The sequence below is a fragment of the Microtus pennsylvanicus genome, chromosome 12 (genome assembly GCF_037038515.1).
Source record: "Microtus pennsylvanicus isolate mMicPen1 chromosome 12, mMicPen1.hap1, whole genome shotgun sequence".
NCBI classification, from domain to species: Eukaryota; Metazoa; Chordata; class Mammalia; order Rodentia; family Cricetidae; genus Microtus; species Microtus pennsylvanicus.
In genome coordinates, this window is record NC_134590.1 from 29,605,748 (window position 1) to 29,624,275 (window position 18,528).

Sequence of the window (18,528 nt, forward strand, 5' to 3'; positions counted from 1 at the left end):
GAAGGAGAAAGCAGAGATACAGGGAGAGGAATGCCGGTAAAAGGTTTGAATCAGAATACCTCTAATCGACCTTGGAAGTGGCACTTTCTCACAGGCTGTCCCATACTGATCAGCTTTCCTCATTTCTTTAACCTATACGTACTTATCTCCTGGACTGGACAGACACAGATCTCGTGAGGCTCTACAGCAACTGTGCAGTAAATGGGTCAGCATGCCAGTCGGGCTCACTCCTCCGAAGCAGACGGAGTTCTGAAGGGCTAATGTCGCCTCCCTCTGAGGAGTGGCCTGTCTGCCTGTCCATCTCTCTTTCTTTCTTTTTGGCAGTTTGCTCATACAAAACTGATGAAAATTGACAGAAGCAGATGGGATCTGAACATCCGGTCACATGACATACTGAAGATCTTTAGGAAGGAGAAAACGGATTTTATTTTTAAGCCTTCAGATGCTTCTTGGTTGCAGGAAAAGAAGAGAGAAAGTAACTAAGTCAGAACAAGTCATAAACAGCAATGGGGCCGGCTAAGGGGTGTGTCAGGGACTGGACTTTAGAGTTCCTAACTACACACCCAGCGTGTCAGCGGTTCAGTGAGTGTGCAATGGCTGAGTCTAAATCAGAGAAAGGCAAATCTGTAACGATGTGAATACAGATACGGTAGGGGTTAAATATGGAAGCCAAGCTCCGCCATGGCTCCACCACCTCTGTCTCTTTTCTTACTCTTTCTTCTCAGCCTGCTTTCTACCATGGTGTGGCAAGGGCACGTGGGGGAGTGCGGAAGGGTTCAAGCGACATGATTTTAAACCGTCTGGTTTCGAGTTGGATTGCGGTGAGGAAAGGCCAGTGGAAAATGTAGGGGAAATGCTTGGAGCCATCTGTATCCGTTAAGATCAGATTGTCAGATCGTAGAAGCTGGGAGCGAGGTGACCTCTCTCCCACTTCGCTTTCTTTCTTTCTCCTCGGCCTTTTAGCTTAAAGACAGTGACAGAAAAGGCCACCTAAAGGTAGCGCCTCACATATCTCTGTGGTCCCTTTCCTCCTTTCTATTGCTTTGTGATGGATACCTTTCTAAGTAGCTCTTTTATGGGCCTGGAGAAATGGTTCAGTAGTTGAGAGCACTTGATACGCTCACAAAGAACCAGAGTCAGGCTCCCAGCACCCACGTTGTACGGCTTATAAGTGCCTGTATTCCAGCTCCAGAAGATCCAATGCCAGCTTCTATGCTCCTTGGGCACGGACACACACACACACACACACACACACACACACACACTAAATAAACAATTCTTTAAATCTTTTTTAAACATAGGGTCTCTTTAAGGCCTGAAACTTGCTACATAAATCAGGTTGGCCTTGAACTCAGAGACCTACCTGGCTCTGCCTCCAGACAGTTAAAGGTGTGAAATCCACACCCAGCAAATGCTTCTCCCTGTGGGAGTCCTGTCTAGGGTGGTATCTGCTATCCTATTGGTGCCAGAAGGCAGATTCAAAGTCAGAACTAAAATTCATTTGGTCACATTGAGAATGAGGGAAAATGTGGTTCATGGAAACGACCTACTTATGAACTTCTCAAATTGTCGCTGGTCAGGTTCTGTCCCCATGGAACTTTTGAAAAATCCCAGGAATTTGGAGTTGTTTCTGAACTTTGCTGCTAAGCACTTTCTATTTGAAAAGTAAGTACAGCTGATAGTGAGGACTGGTTTCCACAGTCTTTTATGAGTCCAGCTTTTTGTTTCAAAAGACATGTAGTCAAAAAGACCGAAGCCCATGGCATCATCACCTTCTTCCTTTGAGGCTTCTACTTTCTTCTCACTGGGCCAGCAGCATTAAAGGGGCCTGGACCTGTGGTTGGTGAGGCACTGGCCTCTGAAGCATTAACCATTGGAGCGCCAGTCTCTGGAGCACCAGCCCCTGGAGTGCCAGCCCCTGGGACGCTACTTTAATGAGGGTGATGGTTTAGTCTCTGTGAGGGTTACTTCATCACCACACAAGAAGCAGCAAGATGAGCTTGCAGATGAGCCACGGTGTGGACCATCACTAGACAGAGTGAGGGCCTCACTCCAACATGGCCTCAGGGTTTTTCTCACTTTGGCAGCAGCTAAGGATAGGTACAACTAGATTTTTTTAAAATAAATAAATCTCTAACATTTAATTTTCAATTCATTTTATTTATGTATCTGGGTGTCTGTTTTCTATGTACCATATTTGTGTCTGATGCCTACAGAGGCCCACAAAGGCCTGAAGAATGTGCCGGATGTCTCAGGACTGGAATAGCAGATAACTGTGAACCACCGTGTGCATGCTGGGAATCGAACCCTGTCCTCTGGAAGAGCACCCAGTGCTCTTACCTGCTGAGCCATGGCGCCAGCCCTAAGCCTAGATTCTTGATCGTGAATCTAATACTTACGTAATTCAAACTGTCTCTCATGAGCCTGGACTTCTCTGGCTCAAGGAATTGCAAAACTGACCTTATAGGCGTTGCCTAGTAAAGTGGAAGTGGCCTTATGGAAGGAGCCCCCAGGAGACATAATGGCTCTTACCCTTTAGCCACTACCAGTGGGGTCACAGTCAGTTCTCTGTGCGCTAAGGAAAGAGGTGTGTGAGTGTCTCATTCAGAAGCAGTTTAGAAATTAACACTGAAAGAAAGGCCCCCCGAGACTTCAGGGAGCCTGAGTTTGCTTGCCGAGGGAAAGAGTTAGCCTGAACCGTCAACAGACATGGGTTCACGGGCAATGGCAAACTAGTTGGCTTGCTAATCGGGAACTAGGAAAAATAATAGGCCAAGAGATTGGTGGTCTAATTTAAAATCCGACAAAGATTAAGTTTACTAGCTCTCTGTAGTGAAGTAGAGAGTTTAGTTTTCATTTTTTTAAAGCCTTCTAAAAACTGTGGTGGTCCTAACTTCAAACTCCTGCTAATAGATTTCACTGTTTCTGGAACCCCATTCTTCTGTACTGATGGCCAACATTAACCATGACAAAAGCAATAGAGTATAGTGACCACTGATCACTCATGACAAAGGAAATGCAGAAACCAGGCCAGAGAAAAGAGCCTGAGAAGGGAAACCACACTGGTCAGGGTGCCAGGAACTTTTTTTTCTTTTTTTGTCTTCACTGCTGAAGAGGGTTATGCTGTTCCTTTGTTTCTGAACAGCCATGGTTTCCCCGCTCTTATCCGGGGCCCAGCAAGCTTCAGCTACCCCCTGTCATGGACCCACGGCTTCCTAACACTGACAATGATCTCCTTTTTAGATAGCACCTTCCAGTCTGTTCTCTGCTGCTGCTGCTGCTCCATGCAGAAGAGGTGAGTCGGCCGCGAGGGCAGTTTCTGGGAAACGGGGTTAATGCAGTGTCTTGACTGTCTGTTGAGTCTCCTGTCTGGGTCTCTTGCTTCTGTCTGGGAAGCTTTTTCCCATTGGGTCCCTGTTGATCTGCTCAGTTCAATTTCTTAAAGACTTGAGTTAAATTGTACCGGTGCGCCTGTCCTCTATTCCCCCCCCCCCCCCGCCCTGCACATACTTCTGTGTGTTCCCACATAATGTGGCATGGTTCTGCCCTCATTTGTTTGTTTGCTTGTTTTATATGTCTGTGTTCCCCTCAGTAATTTTTCCCCTCAAGCACAAGAATCCTATCTTAATGATAACACTCACTACACGAGTCTTGCTTTGGTACGTGACTGTGTAAGAATTAACTCGAGGCATCATGTCTCAGCCACTCGATAATCGCTCTTCTAAGAGGTTTGCTTTTATTCCATCACATAGCTCTCAGAACCTCCCATGGCGTTTTCCTTTATAATCCTTGCTTTATAGATGAGGAAAAACCAAGGCGCAGAGAGGTTGCTTTGTTTTGTCTGAGGCCACAGTATGAAATATCGGAGTTAGGGTGCACATGTGTTCCCCCACCTCCCAAGACTCAGTTTCTCTGTGTAACAGCTCTGGCTGTCCTGGAACTTGCTCTGTGAACTCACAGAGAGTTCTTCTGCCTGCTTCTGCCTTCCGAGTGCTGGGATTGAAGGCGTGGGCCACCATTGCCTGGCTACGCTTGCGTTCTTAATCATTCACCCCGTACTTGTGTAACCAGAGGTGACAGGGACGAACTGGGAAGCGCTTCCCACGCTGCCTGACTCAGAGTGTTTGTTGGATTGACTAGAGTTTTAGACCTCTCAAAAACTATAGGACTCTGGGCACATGACACATTCTTGCAACTTAATTTCAAAAACAACTCTGCATTCACTTCTCTTTTCTGACTTCTGGATGCAGAAACCAAAATCCTTAGAGTTGTAGTTCAGAATGTGCTTGAGGAGTTAGAACTAGAAAGTGATCTTTCTCAAAAAAGGGCACACAGATTGCTTTATCTCTGAAAGACTCGGAGGGACTCGGGAATACCCTTGTTAGGAACTGTTTGTAAAATGATTGCTTTTTGATGCTAGACAAGTAAGAACACAGATAAGCCTCAGCAAAAACGAAGAACCTGCAGAAAATTATTCCCAGCGTCACAGGCCATGGCTTGACAAGTTGAAGAGCAAAAAGCAAGTGAGTATTATTTCCACAGGGAGTCCCCCCACAGGCAAGCTCCCTGGGGAGGTCCTGCGTGTGGCCATGCCCAAAACTTCAAATCAGGATCCGTACACAGTAAGAGCTCAATAAGTGTTCTAGAAGAAAGTAAGGGGGAAATCCAGTTAAGTCTAGTCTACTCCGCTAGACTTAAAGATAGAGTTTGAAACAAGACAGTGGGAAAAGACACTGTGGCTCTGCCATCTTGGGTTGAGGGTTAAATTCCAGATGAGAAGAGACGGCAGCCTGGAGGGTGAAGCGCTCCTCCAAGACACAAGCTTACAGCACAGGGAAGGGCGGGAGGTGGGGAGGGTGTGGGCTTCTCTTCTCGCAGGCGAACAATCACTAAAGCCAAATGAAACTCTTTCAGGGTAAGTCATCTTTTGAGAATCACGATGTACAAAACTCCAAAGCCATGCTGTCGAGAGAATCTGTGATTTCAAACAGTCACAGAATGACAAGTGTCCCCTGATGCTATGCGGCCGTCAGTCATTCGCAGCACATGTCCCTGGTTTCTGCCTGGGTGGACTGGTGGAGCTGGGTAGAAGGGAGATGGAAGTAGATGCATATGTCCTGGTTTTGGTTTTTGTTTTGTTTTCTGGTTGTTTTTTTTGGTACAAATGACTAAAACCATAATTCTTTTTACAGTCCAACAGAGGAGGGGCACAACCCTCAAAACGCAAGCCGCTGCCTCCCCTCCCGCTCTCAGTGCTTGTTGAAGAGAGGATCCAGGTCAAGGCTCTCTATGATTTCATGCCCCGGGAGCCCTGCAATTTGGCACTGAAGAGAGCAGAGGAATACCTGATATTGGAGAGGTGTGATCCTCACTGGTGGAAGGCCAGGGACCGTCTTGGGTAAGAAGATGGCTGAGTCCTTATTAATCTTTCCTCAACCTCTGAAGGCTTCAGGATGCAAGGGGAGATGATCAAGGTCATCATCTCCATGATCTTAACTCTTTGTTCTGCATGGGGTAAAACAGTCTCTGCATCCCTGTTTGTAAGAGAACAGTAAAATACAATGACTTTGGGCACCTGCCTCCACAACGCCCCTGCCTCTCCCTCCCCTCCCCCACACCCATGCTATCTCTTGACCCTGCGTGTCCTGGGGATCACTGCCAAGGGGTTTACTTGTAGAATAGGGATAATAAACAAGGACTGGGGAGCTGGCTTTACTCCATGAGGTGCTTGTGTCACCAAGGTGGGGACCAGAATCTGGATCCCTAGGACACACATTGAAGTCTAGAGAGCCTGGTGGGCCTCCTGTAACCCCAGCACTCGAGAGAGGCCAAGAAGAGAACTCCAGGAGCTAGCTGGCTAGCTAGACTAGCAGACCTGAGGAACATAAAAATCATTGAGAGATTCGGTCTCAGTGTGTAAAGTCTATCAAGGAAGACTTATAATAATCAGTTGGTATCATAGTGACTAAGCTAAAAGTAGGCAAAGAAAACCAGTCTACAAATCACAATCCCAGAGAACTTAGACAACAATGAGGACTCTAAGAGAGACTTACATAGATCTAATCTATATGGGAAGTAGAAAAAGACAAGATCTCCTGAGTAAATTGGGAACATAGGGACTTTGGGGGAGGGTTGAAGAGGAGGGGAGAGACAGGGAGGGAAGCAGAAAAATGTAGAGCTCAGTAAAATCAATAAAAAAGTAGGAACTACTAAGGTCCATTACTTTAAATTTCTACAATGTATACACATTTTAGTTTGGCCCCTCCTCCATTATAAGCAGTGCCATAAAGCAATCTTTGAACACAGTCTTGGACTCAAGTCAGACTATTCCTATAAGGTGGGGTTCAAGTGGGGAAGTTCCTAATGCCTAGCAATAGTCATCCTGCCCTAGACACGGAAACTGCAGATATGATACCTGCCAGTGGGGAGGCCAGGAGTTCTCTTTTTCCTGTCCTTTTATCTCCTCTTGAAATGACCAAAAGACAACCAAGATGCATTACTGACAAACTGAAAGTAAGTTGTAGAACAAGCCTTGACGTGTGATAACTTCTCTGTAAATTAAATCTATGAACAACACCACATATTTCAACATGTGAGCATAGCTCATTGAAAAGGATCACCAACTAGACAGTGGAGTTAGGTGTAGAAAAGTGACTAGTTAGAAGTAGTGATTGTATGTGAGGGGTTCAGTAAAGAACCTGCCAACATGGCCACTCCATGGTATGGTTAAAGCATTTATTGTTGATATGAAAGAGCAGAGAGAAAAGGAAGCAGACTGAACATGGCCAGCAGACTGGAGATGGCCGGGGCTAGGGAAGTGGGGTAAAATAGTGGACACAGCAAGATAGCAAGAGAGAGAGAGAGAATATAGCATAGTTAGAGAGAGAAAGAGAGAAAGAGAAAGTAGCTAGCGAAAGATGATAGACAGATTGATTAGATAAACAGGCAGATAAATGATAGATGATATAAATATAGACGAGATAGATGGAGAGATAGATGATATAAATAGATAGATGGATAGATGGATGGATAGATAGATGGATAGATGGATGGATGGATAGATAGATAGATAGATAGATAGATAGATGGATAGATAGATAGATAGATAGATAGATAGATAGATAGATAGATAGATAGATAGATAATATAGTGAAAATAGTGGGATAGGAGGAAACCTTGACATTATAGAGAACAAACAGGTATCTTAGAGGAAGGAATCCTAAGGAAGTAAGAAGGACCAGGATGCAAGGCCTAGGTATGGACCTTGAAATGTGTAGCAGGTGTTTGTGATCCTGAGGAACCCTGGAGGCAGCTGTGGTCTTTGATAGCAACTACAGGTGGCCACTTCTGCCAGAGGTAAGAGAAATGACTCCTTTTGACAGGTGGGAACCAGTTGTGTTAGTTCCTGGAGAATGCTAGCTTTTATCTGACCACAAGAAATCCTCCCATAGTCCAGGTTGAGCTGGGCCAAGACTCAATTTTGAATGGGTCAGGTGGCCTGCCCTTTGGGGGGAGAAATAGGGTACCCATTTTTTTTGTTTGTTTTGTTTTTTAATTTTATTTTCAAGACAGTGTTTCTCCGTAGCTTTTGGTTCCTGTCCTGGAACTAGCTCTTCTAGACCAGGCTGGCCTCGAACTCACAGAGATCCACCTGCCTCTGCCTCCCAAGTGCTGGGATTAAAGGTGTGCGCCATCACCACCTGGCTTAATAGGGTACCATTTTGACCCAACATTGACAAAACAGAATTTTGGCAGTGTTTTATAAACTCTGTGAATTTAACTATAAAATAAAAGCTAATGGCTTCTTTTCTAAATCTAAGCCTTTCAACAGTCCGTCTACAGTGAGGCCAATGGCACAGCCCTCAGCTTACCCATGCTCTTTCCACTGAACAGTGCACGTTAAGTTGAAACTCAGAGCTGCATCCACTTTCCTTTGAAAATGCATAGGGGAGCTGGGCTTGATGGCACCAGCCTGCAACCCTGCAACTTTTGAGGTGACTCAGGAGGACCTGGGATTTGAGGTTAGCCTGAGCTACATGGGGAGATTATTTCAAAAGAGGAAGGAAGGAAAGAAAGATGGAAGGAAAGATGGAAGGAAAGATGGAAGGAAGAAGGAAGGAAGGAAAGAAGGAAGGAAGCAAGCAAGAAGGAAGAAAGGAAAGAAGGGAAGAAAAGGAAATATGGTCATAAAATCTCTTAAAATAGCTAATTTATAAGTTAGGATCTTAGTATATATTATATAGAGATTTTTGTGAAGTTGGAAATGAAAAATATTTTTATTCTTTTAACAGTTTAATGAGTAAAATGCTTTTGATTTCCCCCTACATCTTTGGGGTTTAAGTAATTATGGACATGTCATGGTAATGTTACAGACCTCCCATCTTGAGTTTTGTATTGTTTTGTGTTGTAGGAATGAAGGCTTAATCCCAAGCAACTACGTGACAGAAAACAGAGTCACCAATTTAGAAATATACGAGTAAGTGCCCCCTCCCAAGCCTGCAGTGTGATTAACCTATGACAATCAGGGACTTGCTGGGAACTTTGAAGTATAGACAGTTCTCAGGTTTGTAAAAGAAAAGGAAAGTAACACATTCGGTAACCTTAGCAATAGGGAGACCTCTGATTCTTACCTCGGCTGCTTCTGAGAATCCTCCTTAAGCTCGTGTTTATTTTGTTTGGCACACCCATGCTTTAGAGACACTGATACACGTGTGGTACTGCATGTCCTACATGGAACGTTTGCTTTTCAAAATGACAGATTGAGACCGACAGTCGACACAGGCTAGTTTTAGATGCTGGCTCCAGTTTTGATCTTTTTAGAAATACATGAGGACAAGAGGGAGGCTGATTATACTGTTCGCAAGAACTTTAAGTCTGCTTATCCAATTTATGCTTTAAAAAGCTTCCCCTCTTTCTGATAGTCATTATAGCTTTGGAATAGGAAGGTCTGAGCAATTGCTTCAAAGATCCTTGCTCTTCAGGTGAAAAAGTAAGTCCAGCAGATTAAGTTATAGGTCCAAAGTGCTTGACCTGGACAGCTTGAGTTCATGGCCCCTCCTCCCTTGGTACTTATCTTGCAATTAGCATATGCTTCCAACAGGTGCCAGTATGACAGCAGACATCAAATACAATGGAGCAAGCTTCCTTGGCCTTGCCTCTACTTTAGGCAAGGTTAAATACACCTTTCTCTAAAATGACTCCAGTTTTGAAATTTTTGGTGAATAATGCAGGCCTTCATAGATGAAGACGATCATAGAGCACGTGGAACATCTAACATGGCTAACATCTAGCATGGCTTTCCTAGACAGCTCTGTTGGCTGTCTCTTCCTCCTTCCCACCATGCTCTTCAGTTCCATCACAAATTGCTTTCAGTCTTTTCTGCCTCGAATGTTCTTTCTGTTGACCTGACCCTTTGGCCTGAGATTCCACTCTCCACCCCATTCAGGGGACTAAGCCATCATCTCCCTTAGAAAATAGTTTCATATCCGCTTATGGTCACTCACTCAAGCCTGCCCCATAGGGTCTCGCTGCTCGCCTGTGCTGAAGCTGAGCAGCAAAAGAAGCCTAGCTTAGAGGAGACTGGGTATGAAAATCAACCCAGAATAATTAGGAAAAGTAGGACTTTTTTCGCATCTTTGTTCAAGTTCGGATTTTCCAGAAGATCAAAGCAGACATGTGTGGCCCGTGTGACAAGAGTCTGGTGGTTACTGAACAGACTCTCAACTACGGTACTTCCGTTTCTTTCAGTCATAGCTTCTGCTCATCGCTTCCTTTGTTTAGACTAAGCCAAGACTCTGGTTTAAGGCTGTTTGTATTGTAGAGATTGGATCCTCTAAATCCGTCAGCTCTGGTGTTAGGCTCACACCTTTAATTCCAGCACTCAGGAGGCAGAGGCAAGTGGATCTCTATGAGTTTGAGGCCAGCCTCCAGGACATCTAGGGCTACACAGAAAATCCCTGCCTCAATGCTCCCTGCAAAAGAGAAAACCCAACAAAACAGAATTTCCACTTAATTTCTTTGGACTCTGATTTACAAAAATTTTAAAATCAAGCTTTTTAGGAACTAAATTTTATTTCTAAAATTTTAAACTGCTGCATTAAAATAGGAATGTAATAGTTACCATCACTAATCACTAGAATATATGGGTCACTTAGTACGCGCCATCCACTTTTATGATGACTATAAGAAAAGGACCGCCATAGGTGGAGGTGCTGAGTGCAGGAGCAGCACGGCCTACTGCCTCTGGATGCTCCAAAAAGTGGGGACACGACCTCACGTGGAGCATAGTAAACATATGACGGTAATGGGAAAGTCCTTTGGAGTTTGGCCCACTCGATCTAGTTTTACAGGTGATCAGTATGCCTTTGTTACTTCAGCACCTGGATCCCATTACGTGTTCAATCCCATTAATGTATACCAGGGATGTATCTGATATCAGCCACTTTAGGCCCTAGGGGGACAATTTAGAACACACGGAACCCTTCTTGCCTTAATGGAGCTTACAAGTAGTGGAGAAAAGGGACTTTCAACAATTTTAGATATAAAAACAAATATATAATTCTAAATTATAGTACTAAATTGTTATTCTAAAGAGTAATATAGGAATCACAGGAGAAAACAGGGGAAGTGATGGATGGAGGCCGAAGAGTTGGGATAGGGATGACGTCTCTCAGAACGTGACAAGAGCTCTCAAGGTGGTAGGAGGCAGTTTGAAAGATGATGGGGGACCTCTGTTATTTCAGGGGACATTGGTGTGTAGAAAGATTGATGGCTGCTTTGGTTCTAAACACACACCTACATTATCAATAATCTGTTGTATTATCACAGTTTTCAGTAATCTTTCAAATTCAACAGGCTGGTCTTAATAAATTATTCATAAATTTAAATAAATAAGAAGAATCACTGTAAATCAAATTCCACTTACTAAATATACCTTAATATTTAGTCCTATTTATAAGGCCAGTCAATTAAATTTCCTGATACATCTGATTTGTATTAACAAACTGGGTATAGTCAGTCATGGTTAATTAAATTAGGTTTAGGTAGCCGACCATCCAGATTTTGAGGCAGTTTCTCACCACCAGGTGGTAGGGGAAGTCCACGTACTGAGAGACTCCATCCTTTCAGGCTTTTCAGTTAGTCACCCCTGGCCCATCCATGGTGACTCAGTTCATGTGTAATGTTGACTTTTTCTCTCCACAAAGCAGTATTTCCAGTAATATTCAGATACGTTTAAAGCTCTTTGTTAATACGTTGTTTTGAAGTTGCAAATTTCTCGACCTTTCTGTCTTCCTTGTTTGACAGTTTCCCTCTTTTCTGTACACTACTGCTTCAGCTTGGTCATATCAAACAACACGCTTTCCACATAGTGTTATTTGATTGTGCGTACTGTGTGTCGTTCTGATGTCTGGTCACCTAATGACATGTTGGATGCAGAGAAAACAGGGATTGAAGGTGGAAGGGTGCTTATTGCTATCAGAAAAGAAAGAATCCCAGTGTGGCTTAGTGAATCAGGGGAGACTGTGGTGAAGGAGAAGACAGAGAGGCAGTTGGGTCAGGATTGTGGGTGGGCTGTCCCTGTCTATAAACTCTGTCAAGTACTAACTATATTGGCAGAGCGGGAATGTATTAAGGAGAATTAGATAAGTCAGGATGGGTTTCACTTTGGAAAGGGACCTAACATCTCTAAAAACATGCAGACTGGAACTTTCTGAGGGGAAATAAAGATATGGAAATGTCTGTATTTTAGTTTGTTCACAGAACTAAGCACGTGTTAAAGATAACTTCTTTTTAAAAAATAATTTATTTATTTTATCTTATTGCGTTGGTGTGGGGGTGTCAGATCCCCTGAGCTGGAGTTATAGACAATTGTGAGCTGTTATGTGGGTGGTTGAATCTGGGTTCTCTGGAAGAGCAGCCAGTGCTCTTAACCGCCGAGCCATTTCTCCAGTCCCTGAAGATAACTTCTTAACTTCATATTTTTTCATGGAATTTTATATAATGTTAAATCATGCAAAGTTATAATAAGTACCATGTGGGTCAGAAGGGTGATGTGAGCTGTGGTAGAATGAACTATAGAATGGCTTGAAATGAGAAAAAAAATGTATTGACCTTGGTAAATTCGCAACATAATAGAACATTGTTATTTATCTGAATTTAAGCTAGAGCTTTCTAAACTAAATTCTAAATGAAGACTTTAAGATGAAGGAATTAGAGTGTTTTTTTCCTGAATAAAAATTCCCATAAAGTTAAAATGTGTTCTTTGTTAATTTTCTAGATGGTATCATAAGAACATTACAAGAAACCAGACGGAACGCCTACTGAGGCAAGAGGTAATTCAGTGTGTCCAGAAATAGCCCGTGAATATTTCTAGGAATGCTGAAAAGTCTATGATGAAGACTGTAGTCCTTCAAAAAGGTGTATTCCTGTCCTTTCTGATCTTAAAATACCATTGCAAACTCACTCCCGCTGCACATGTTTCTAAGTCAAAAGTCAGGCATATTCACGTAAGATTGCCTGTTCACGGACTGCCACTGTGATTTCAGAAACGTGTTTCTCTTGAAATAATCTTGACTTCAGACTCTTTCATTCAACATGCATCCTCTCCGTGGAGTCTGTATCTGAGGTACCCATCTGACAGTGGTTCTCAGCCTTCCTAATGCTACGACCCTTTAATGCAGTTCCTTATGTTGTGGTGACCCCCAGCCATACAATTATTTTCATTGCTATTTCATCACTGTAATTGTGGTGCTGTTATGAATTGTAATGTAAATATCTGTGTCTTCCGGTGGTCTTAGGTAACCCCTGTGCAAGGGTTATTAGACCCATAGGGGCCATACCCACAGGTTGAGAACACCGCCACCGCCGTATGACCTCTGCACAACAGAGCCTCTCGCCTTGTGACCTCTGCTTACGCTCATGAAAAACACAAATATAGAGAGCTCTGCAGGGCTGGTTTCTTTAGTCTTTAGGAACAAAGAGGAGAGTGTGTGGTTAAAATATTAAATTCAGATCAAAACTGCTCATTTAGGTCAAATCAAGTCAAAACAGCGGAGAGTCTAAGTTTCCAGCGTCAGCACAGGGTAACTGCGGGGAAATGAAGTGTCAAACCCAGACCTGGAGAGGAAGTGTGTCATTCTGTGCCGGCCTCAGATGCTGAGACTCTAGAAATGTGAATGAGAGTCGGTTTGGTACATAAAAGAAAATCCATGTCAGCAGTGACCCAGCAAAGACCCACTCTAAACTAGGGGGCCATGTGGAAGATGGGGGACCAAGACCTGACCTCAGGTGACAGGTCTGCTTGCTGAAGAAAGCTCGGAAAATCAATAGCTCCACCCTGGAAAATTAAAGGAGGGAAAGAGGGGGGAGCAGCTTTGCAATAAACAAGATTATATAGGTCACGTGATCTGAATAACCAGGAATGTGTACGTCTGGCGCAAGAGATCCTGTAATTGGAGGGTCTCATCGGCTGAAGACCAGACCAAAGAGTTATGGAAGAGCCCACATGCCTGTCACACTGATGTCATGTTAAAACTTGACCCTGAGGGGTTTTTTTTCTTCAGTTTTCTGTTTTCCTTTGTTTGAGATAGCGCCTCACATAGCCCAGGCTAACTTCGAACTCACCTCATAACTGAGACTAATGTTTAATTTGTGATATTCCTTCCTCTAACTCCCAAGTTCACATTACAGGCATTGCCACTGTGCTCGCTGCCTGACATTTCTGAAGGGTCTAAAATTGCACAGCAGGAGCTCACCCCATCATTTCCCCTACATTCACTAAAGGCAGTCACAAGGATGGATGCATTCTCATTTTTCCCTCTATTTGTATGTTTATCATCTATATGTGTGCATAAATAATTTTACCACTTGACATAAAGATGATCATATACATTGGTACTTGCTTATTCTTGAGACAAAGCTTCAATGTGTAGCCCAGGTTGGACTCAAACTTGAGGCAATCCTCTTGCCTCAACCTCCCAGGTACTGGGATAATAGGTATGAGCCACCATCCAAGACTTTGGATTCTTATGATTTAAAAAATTATTCATATGTATACATTTAGAATCACCATATTATTTAATATTTCATTGTATGCATATATAAATCCATTCAATGTTTATAAACATTCCAGTTGTTTCCAGCTTCTTACTGTTCAGCACACTGGGGTGATAAGTTTCCTTGTAAGAATCTTGCATACACATGTACACACTGAATTCTCAGACTTAATATTGCTAGGTATTTTCAAGACTTGATTCAGAACAATTTGACTGGTTGTGGTGGTTTGAATGAGAAGATTCATATATTTGAATGCTTGGTCCCAGTTGGTGGAATTTGTTAGGAACGATCAGGAGGTTTGGCCTTGCTGGAGGAGGTTTGTCACTGGGGTGGGGTGGGGTTTAAAGATTCAAAAGCCCACACTGTTAGTTAGCTCTTTCTCTTTCTGCCTTGTGCTTGTGGTTGAGATGTAAGCTCTCAGCTATTGCTCCAGTACTATGCCCTGTTCAGCATCAGAATGGTCATGGACTCTAGCCCTCTGGAACTATGTGGTCCGAATTAAATGGTTTCTTTTAGAAGTTGCCTTGGTCATGGTATTTTGTCGTGGGAATAGAAAAGTAAGATGCTAATTTACACTTCTATTTATTAAGAATTTTATCCAAGTATACAATATATTTTGATCATATTCACCTCTCCCTTCTTCCAACTCCTTCCAGATCTCTCCTCACATCTCCCTTCCGGCCTCATATCCCTTTTAAAAATAACCTGCTAAGAATAATTGCCCATACATGCACAGGGTAAAGCCATCCGCTGGAGTATGGTAAACCTACCAGGGACCACATCCCTAACAAGAACTGTGCATGTATGTCAGAGGTTGACATCTGGAATCGTCCTTGGTTGCCCTCTATATTCTATTTTAAGGTAGGGTCCCTCACTTAAACCCAGAATTTGCTGATTTGTCTAGTTAAGCTAGGGGGATTGTTTCAGGAATTCCCTGTTTCTGCCTACCAAGTGTTGGGATTCCAGGCAGGCTGCCACACATACCTGGCATTTATATGGGTGCTAGGGGTCCAAACTCAGATCCCCATGCTTGCACAGCAAATGTTTTCCCTACTGAAGCATCTGTCTCCTCGGCCCCTTATGCATAGACTCTTCTCCACACCACTCTTTCTTCCCACCGAGTCTTCTGACATCAGTACACAAGTCGTCTCTCATTCACTCTCTCTGAATATCATTCTCTAGTTTAGATTCGGCACAGTCTTAGTTAGGGTTTCTATCGCTGCGAAGAGACACCATGACTAAGGCAACTATTAGAAGGGAAAACATTCAACAGGGCCTAGCTTATGGTTCAGAGGTTTAGTCCATTATAATCACGGTGGGTAGCATGCAGGCAGACATGGTGCTGGAGAAGGAGCTGAGAGTTCTACATCTTGATCTGCAGATAGCAGGAGTCTGTGACACTGGGCATAGCCTGAGCATAGGAGACCTCAAGCTCCACCCCGACAGGGACACATTTCTTCCAACAAGGCCACATCTCCTAATAGTGCCACTCCCTATGGAGGTCATTTTCTTTCAAACCACCACAATCATGATTTGTAAATCAATAGTTCATTATGGAAAAGTAAGTGAGATGTACTCTCTTTCACTTTTAAAACAGTGTTGCCTCCAATTCTCTCCTCTCACACATCTCTTTCCATTTATATGAGTCTTTCTGTAGAATAACTCTCCAGATGGAAACCCAAGGCCAAAAGGAATATACATTTCTAACTTCCGTAGACCTCCAAGTGCCCTGTAGGAGTGGCGAGGAGTCTAGACACCCACCAGAAACACAAGAGCAGCTGTTTCCCACAGCCTTTCCAGGCAGTGCATCGTGTGAAACATCTGGATCTTTCCTCTGCTGCCTCCTCTCCCTGCGAATTTGACTCATTCTCTTAGCTTAGAGATGGCAAGCGTTTTCCATATGTTACATTTTATGTCTTTGATTTTTCTTTGTTGTAACTGTTCATATTCTCTGCATGGTTTTCTACAGGGTTTTTAATGCATTTCTCAGAATCTACAGAATCTTTATAGCTATAGCTAAGGAAACGAATCCTTTGTGGCATGTGACAATATTTCTTTCAGGTTTTCAATTTTCCAGCCGTTTTCTAAGCATTTGAATTTTGCATGTTTGAATTTATCAAAGTATTTGTCGAGGTTGATAAATTGAATCAATGCAGAACTGCTTTCCCTACTCCAAGGTTAAGAAAATACTCCCCTGTTTCTCTATGAAGCTAGTGGTTCTATTTTGTAAGCTTCTACTATTGGTTCATTAGTAATGTTTCCTGATGCAATGAGTAAGGGGAAGATTACTTATTCCTTATAAATTTACGAACTATCTTTTTATTCTGCACTCACTCTAGTTGCCATTCTCATAATGATAAAAAATTATTTTGGATTATATGTATTTTCTACTGTCTTCATTGGCCAGCCTGTCTGTTCATAAACTGTTTTAAATATGGAGGCTTTCTCTGGCATCCCTAGCTTTCCTCACTCTCAGAATCACCGAGACACATAAAAACAAACCTTTCCACGGTCGCATTGGACACACGGGCAACAGTAGAGACAGATTCTCAGGTTCTCTGAGTCAATGGGCTGTGGGCATATGGGTTTGATGCTACTGGGTTCCATCTATTAACATTTTCTTTAATATTTTGATTTAATATTCAGTGGTTTTTCTTTTGTTCAGCTTGGTGTTGTAAGGAGAAAGCATGCTTATTCGTCCCAGCTGCCGGGCTAGCTTACACCCAAAATAACCACATAGAAACTGTATTAATTTAAACACTGCCTGGCCCATTAGCTCTAACTTCTTATTGGATAACTCTCACATCTTGATTTAGCTCATTTCTATTAATCTGTGTATCGCCACATGGCTGTGGCTTACGGGCAAGATTCTAACCGGCATCTGTCTGAGGCGGAGGATCCATGGCTTCTCCTTGACTCTGCTTTCTTACTCCCAGAATTCAGTTCTGTCTACCCTGCTTACCTAAGTTCTGTCCTATCAACTAAGCCAAGGTAGTTTCTTTATTTATTAACCAATGAAAGCAACACACAAACAGAAGGAACTCCTACACGAGCCTGGGTTAGGTTGATGTTACTGATATTAAGATGATCTTACACACATATTTTGGAGTTTATCAGCTGTTCATTTGCTCTGGAACAGTTCAATCTCAATACTAATTTTTCCTTTCAAGTTTAGTATTTTCTAGGATGTGATTATGGTGCTTTCTAATGCTGTGTTCTGAGAATCATATCCATTGTTCTAATCCATAAATCCATTAGGGATTTTAGTCATACTAGATTCAATCTTGATAAGTTGTTTGTTAATTATCCATTGCAATCATGCTTTAAATTTTGCTGCATACAGGCAAATGAACTCTTATTTCTTTTATACAGTTCATTGATTTTTTTTTTATCTTGTGGAATAATTTTTGATATTTGTTGACTAGGTTAATTAGTTTGCCTGTCATTTTTCTTGAACAACCAGATTTAGAATTTAATTACTGATGGTACCATATTTTTACCTTTATAGTTTGTTATCTTCTACTTTGATTTTTATTAATTTTTTTTCTACTTTAGCTGGTGTTTTGGCTAGTTTTATGTAAACTTGATACAAGCTAAAGTCATCTGACAGGAGGGGACCTCAATGTAGAAAACGCCTCTCTAAAATCTGACTGTAAGCATTTTCTTAACTAGTGATTGATGGGGAAGGGTCTGCCTCATTGTGGGTGGTGCCGTTCCTGGGTTGGTGCTTCTGGGTTCTATAAGAAAGCAGGCTGAGCAAGCCATGAGGAATGAGCCCGTAAGTGGCACCCCTTCATGGTCTCTGCATCGGCCCCGGTCTCCAGGTTCTTACTCAGTTTTAGTTTCTGTCTTGGTTCCCCTCAATGGACTATGACTTGGGATAAAACATTTTTCTTCCCAGTTATTCCTTACAGCAATAGTGACCCTAACTAAGACACTTGGGTTTATTTTATAACCATTATTCTAACTTGCTGAATTAGATATATTAGATATGTTTGTTATTTATTTATTTATTCCTGCTGATTGTTCTAGCTTCCTTTCTGTTGCTATGACAAAATACTCTGACCAAACACTACTTGGGGAAGGAAAGATTTTATTTCAGCTTAAAGGTTATAGTCCATCACTGAAGGAAGTTGGGGTGTTAAACAAAAACTCAAAGCAGAAACCACGGTGGAAGGCTGCTTCCTGGCTCACCTGCAGGGCCATTCTTACCTAGCTTTCTTATACAGCCCAGAACCTCCTGCCCAGGAGGTGATGCTGCTCCTGTCAACTGGGGCCATCAAGACCATTACCTATGACACGCCCACCCACAGACAGTCTCCCCCTAGCAGTTTCTCAGCAGGGCACTGCTGTAAATACTAAGAGCACGGGCTTATTTCTGAACACTGTTGCAACTGTGCGGCCGAGGCTCTCAGGCACAGTGTTTCCTGATTATTTTAGAGATTTTAATTTTATTTTTATATCTAAAGGATT

The 18,528-nt window shown here is 42.7% G+C and overlaps 1 protein-coding gene across 1 annotated transcript in view; it reads left to right on the forward strand.

Annotated features, from left to right (window-relative positions):
- Positions 1–18,528, forward strand: part of Txk (TXK tyrosine kinase) — a 53,361-nt gene that overhangs the window by 12,632 nt on the left and 22,201 nt on the right. Inside the window, exons 2-6 of the mRNA XM_075943233.1 lie at positions 3,244–3,295; positions 4,421–4,523; positions 5,193–5,398; positions 8,411–8,476; positions 12,278–12,332. Coding sequence (XP_075799348.1) covers positions 3,244–3,295; positions 4,421–4,523; positions 5,193–5,398; positions 8,411–8,476; positions 12,278–12,332 — 482 coding nt within the window. The remainder of the gene's footprint in view (positions 1–3,243; positions 3,296–4,420; positions 4,524–5,192; positions 5,399–8,410; positions 8,477–12,277; positions 12,333–18,528) is intronic.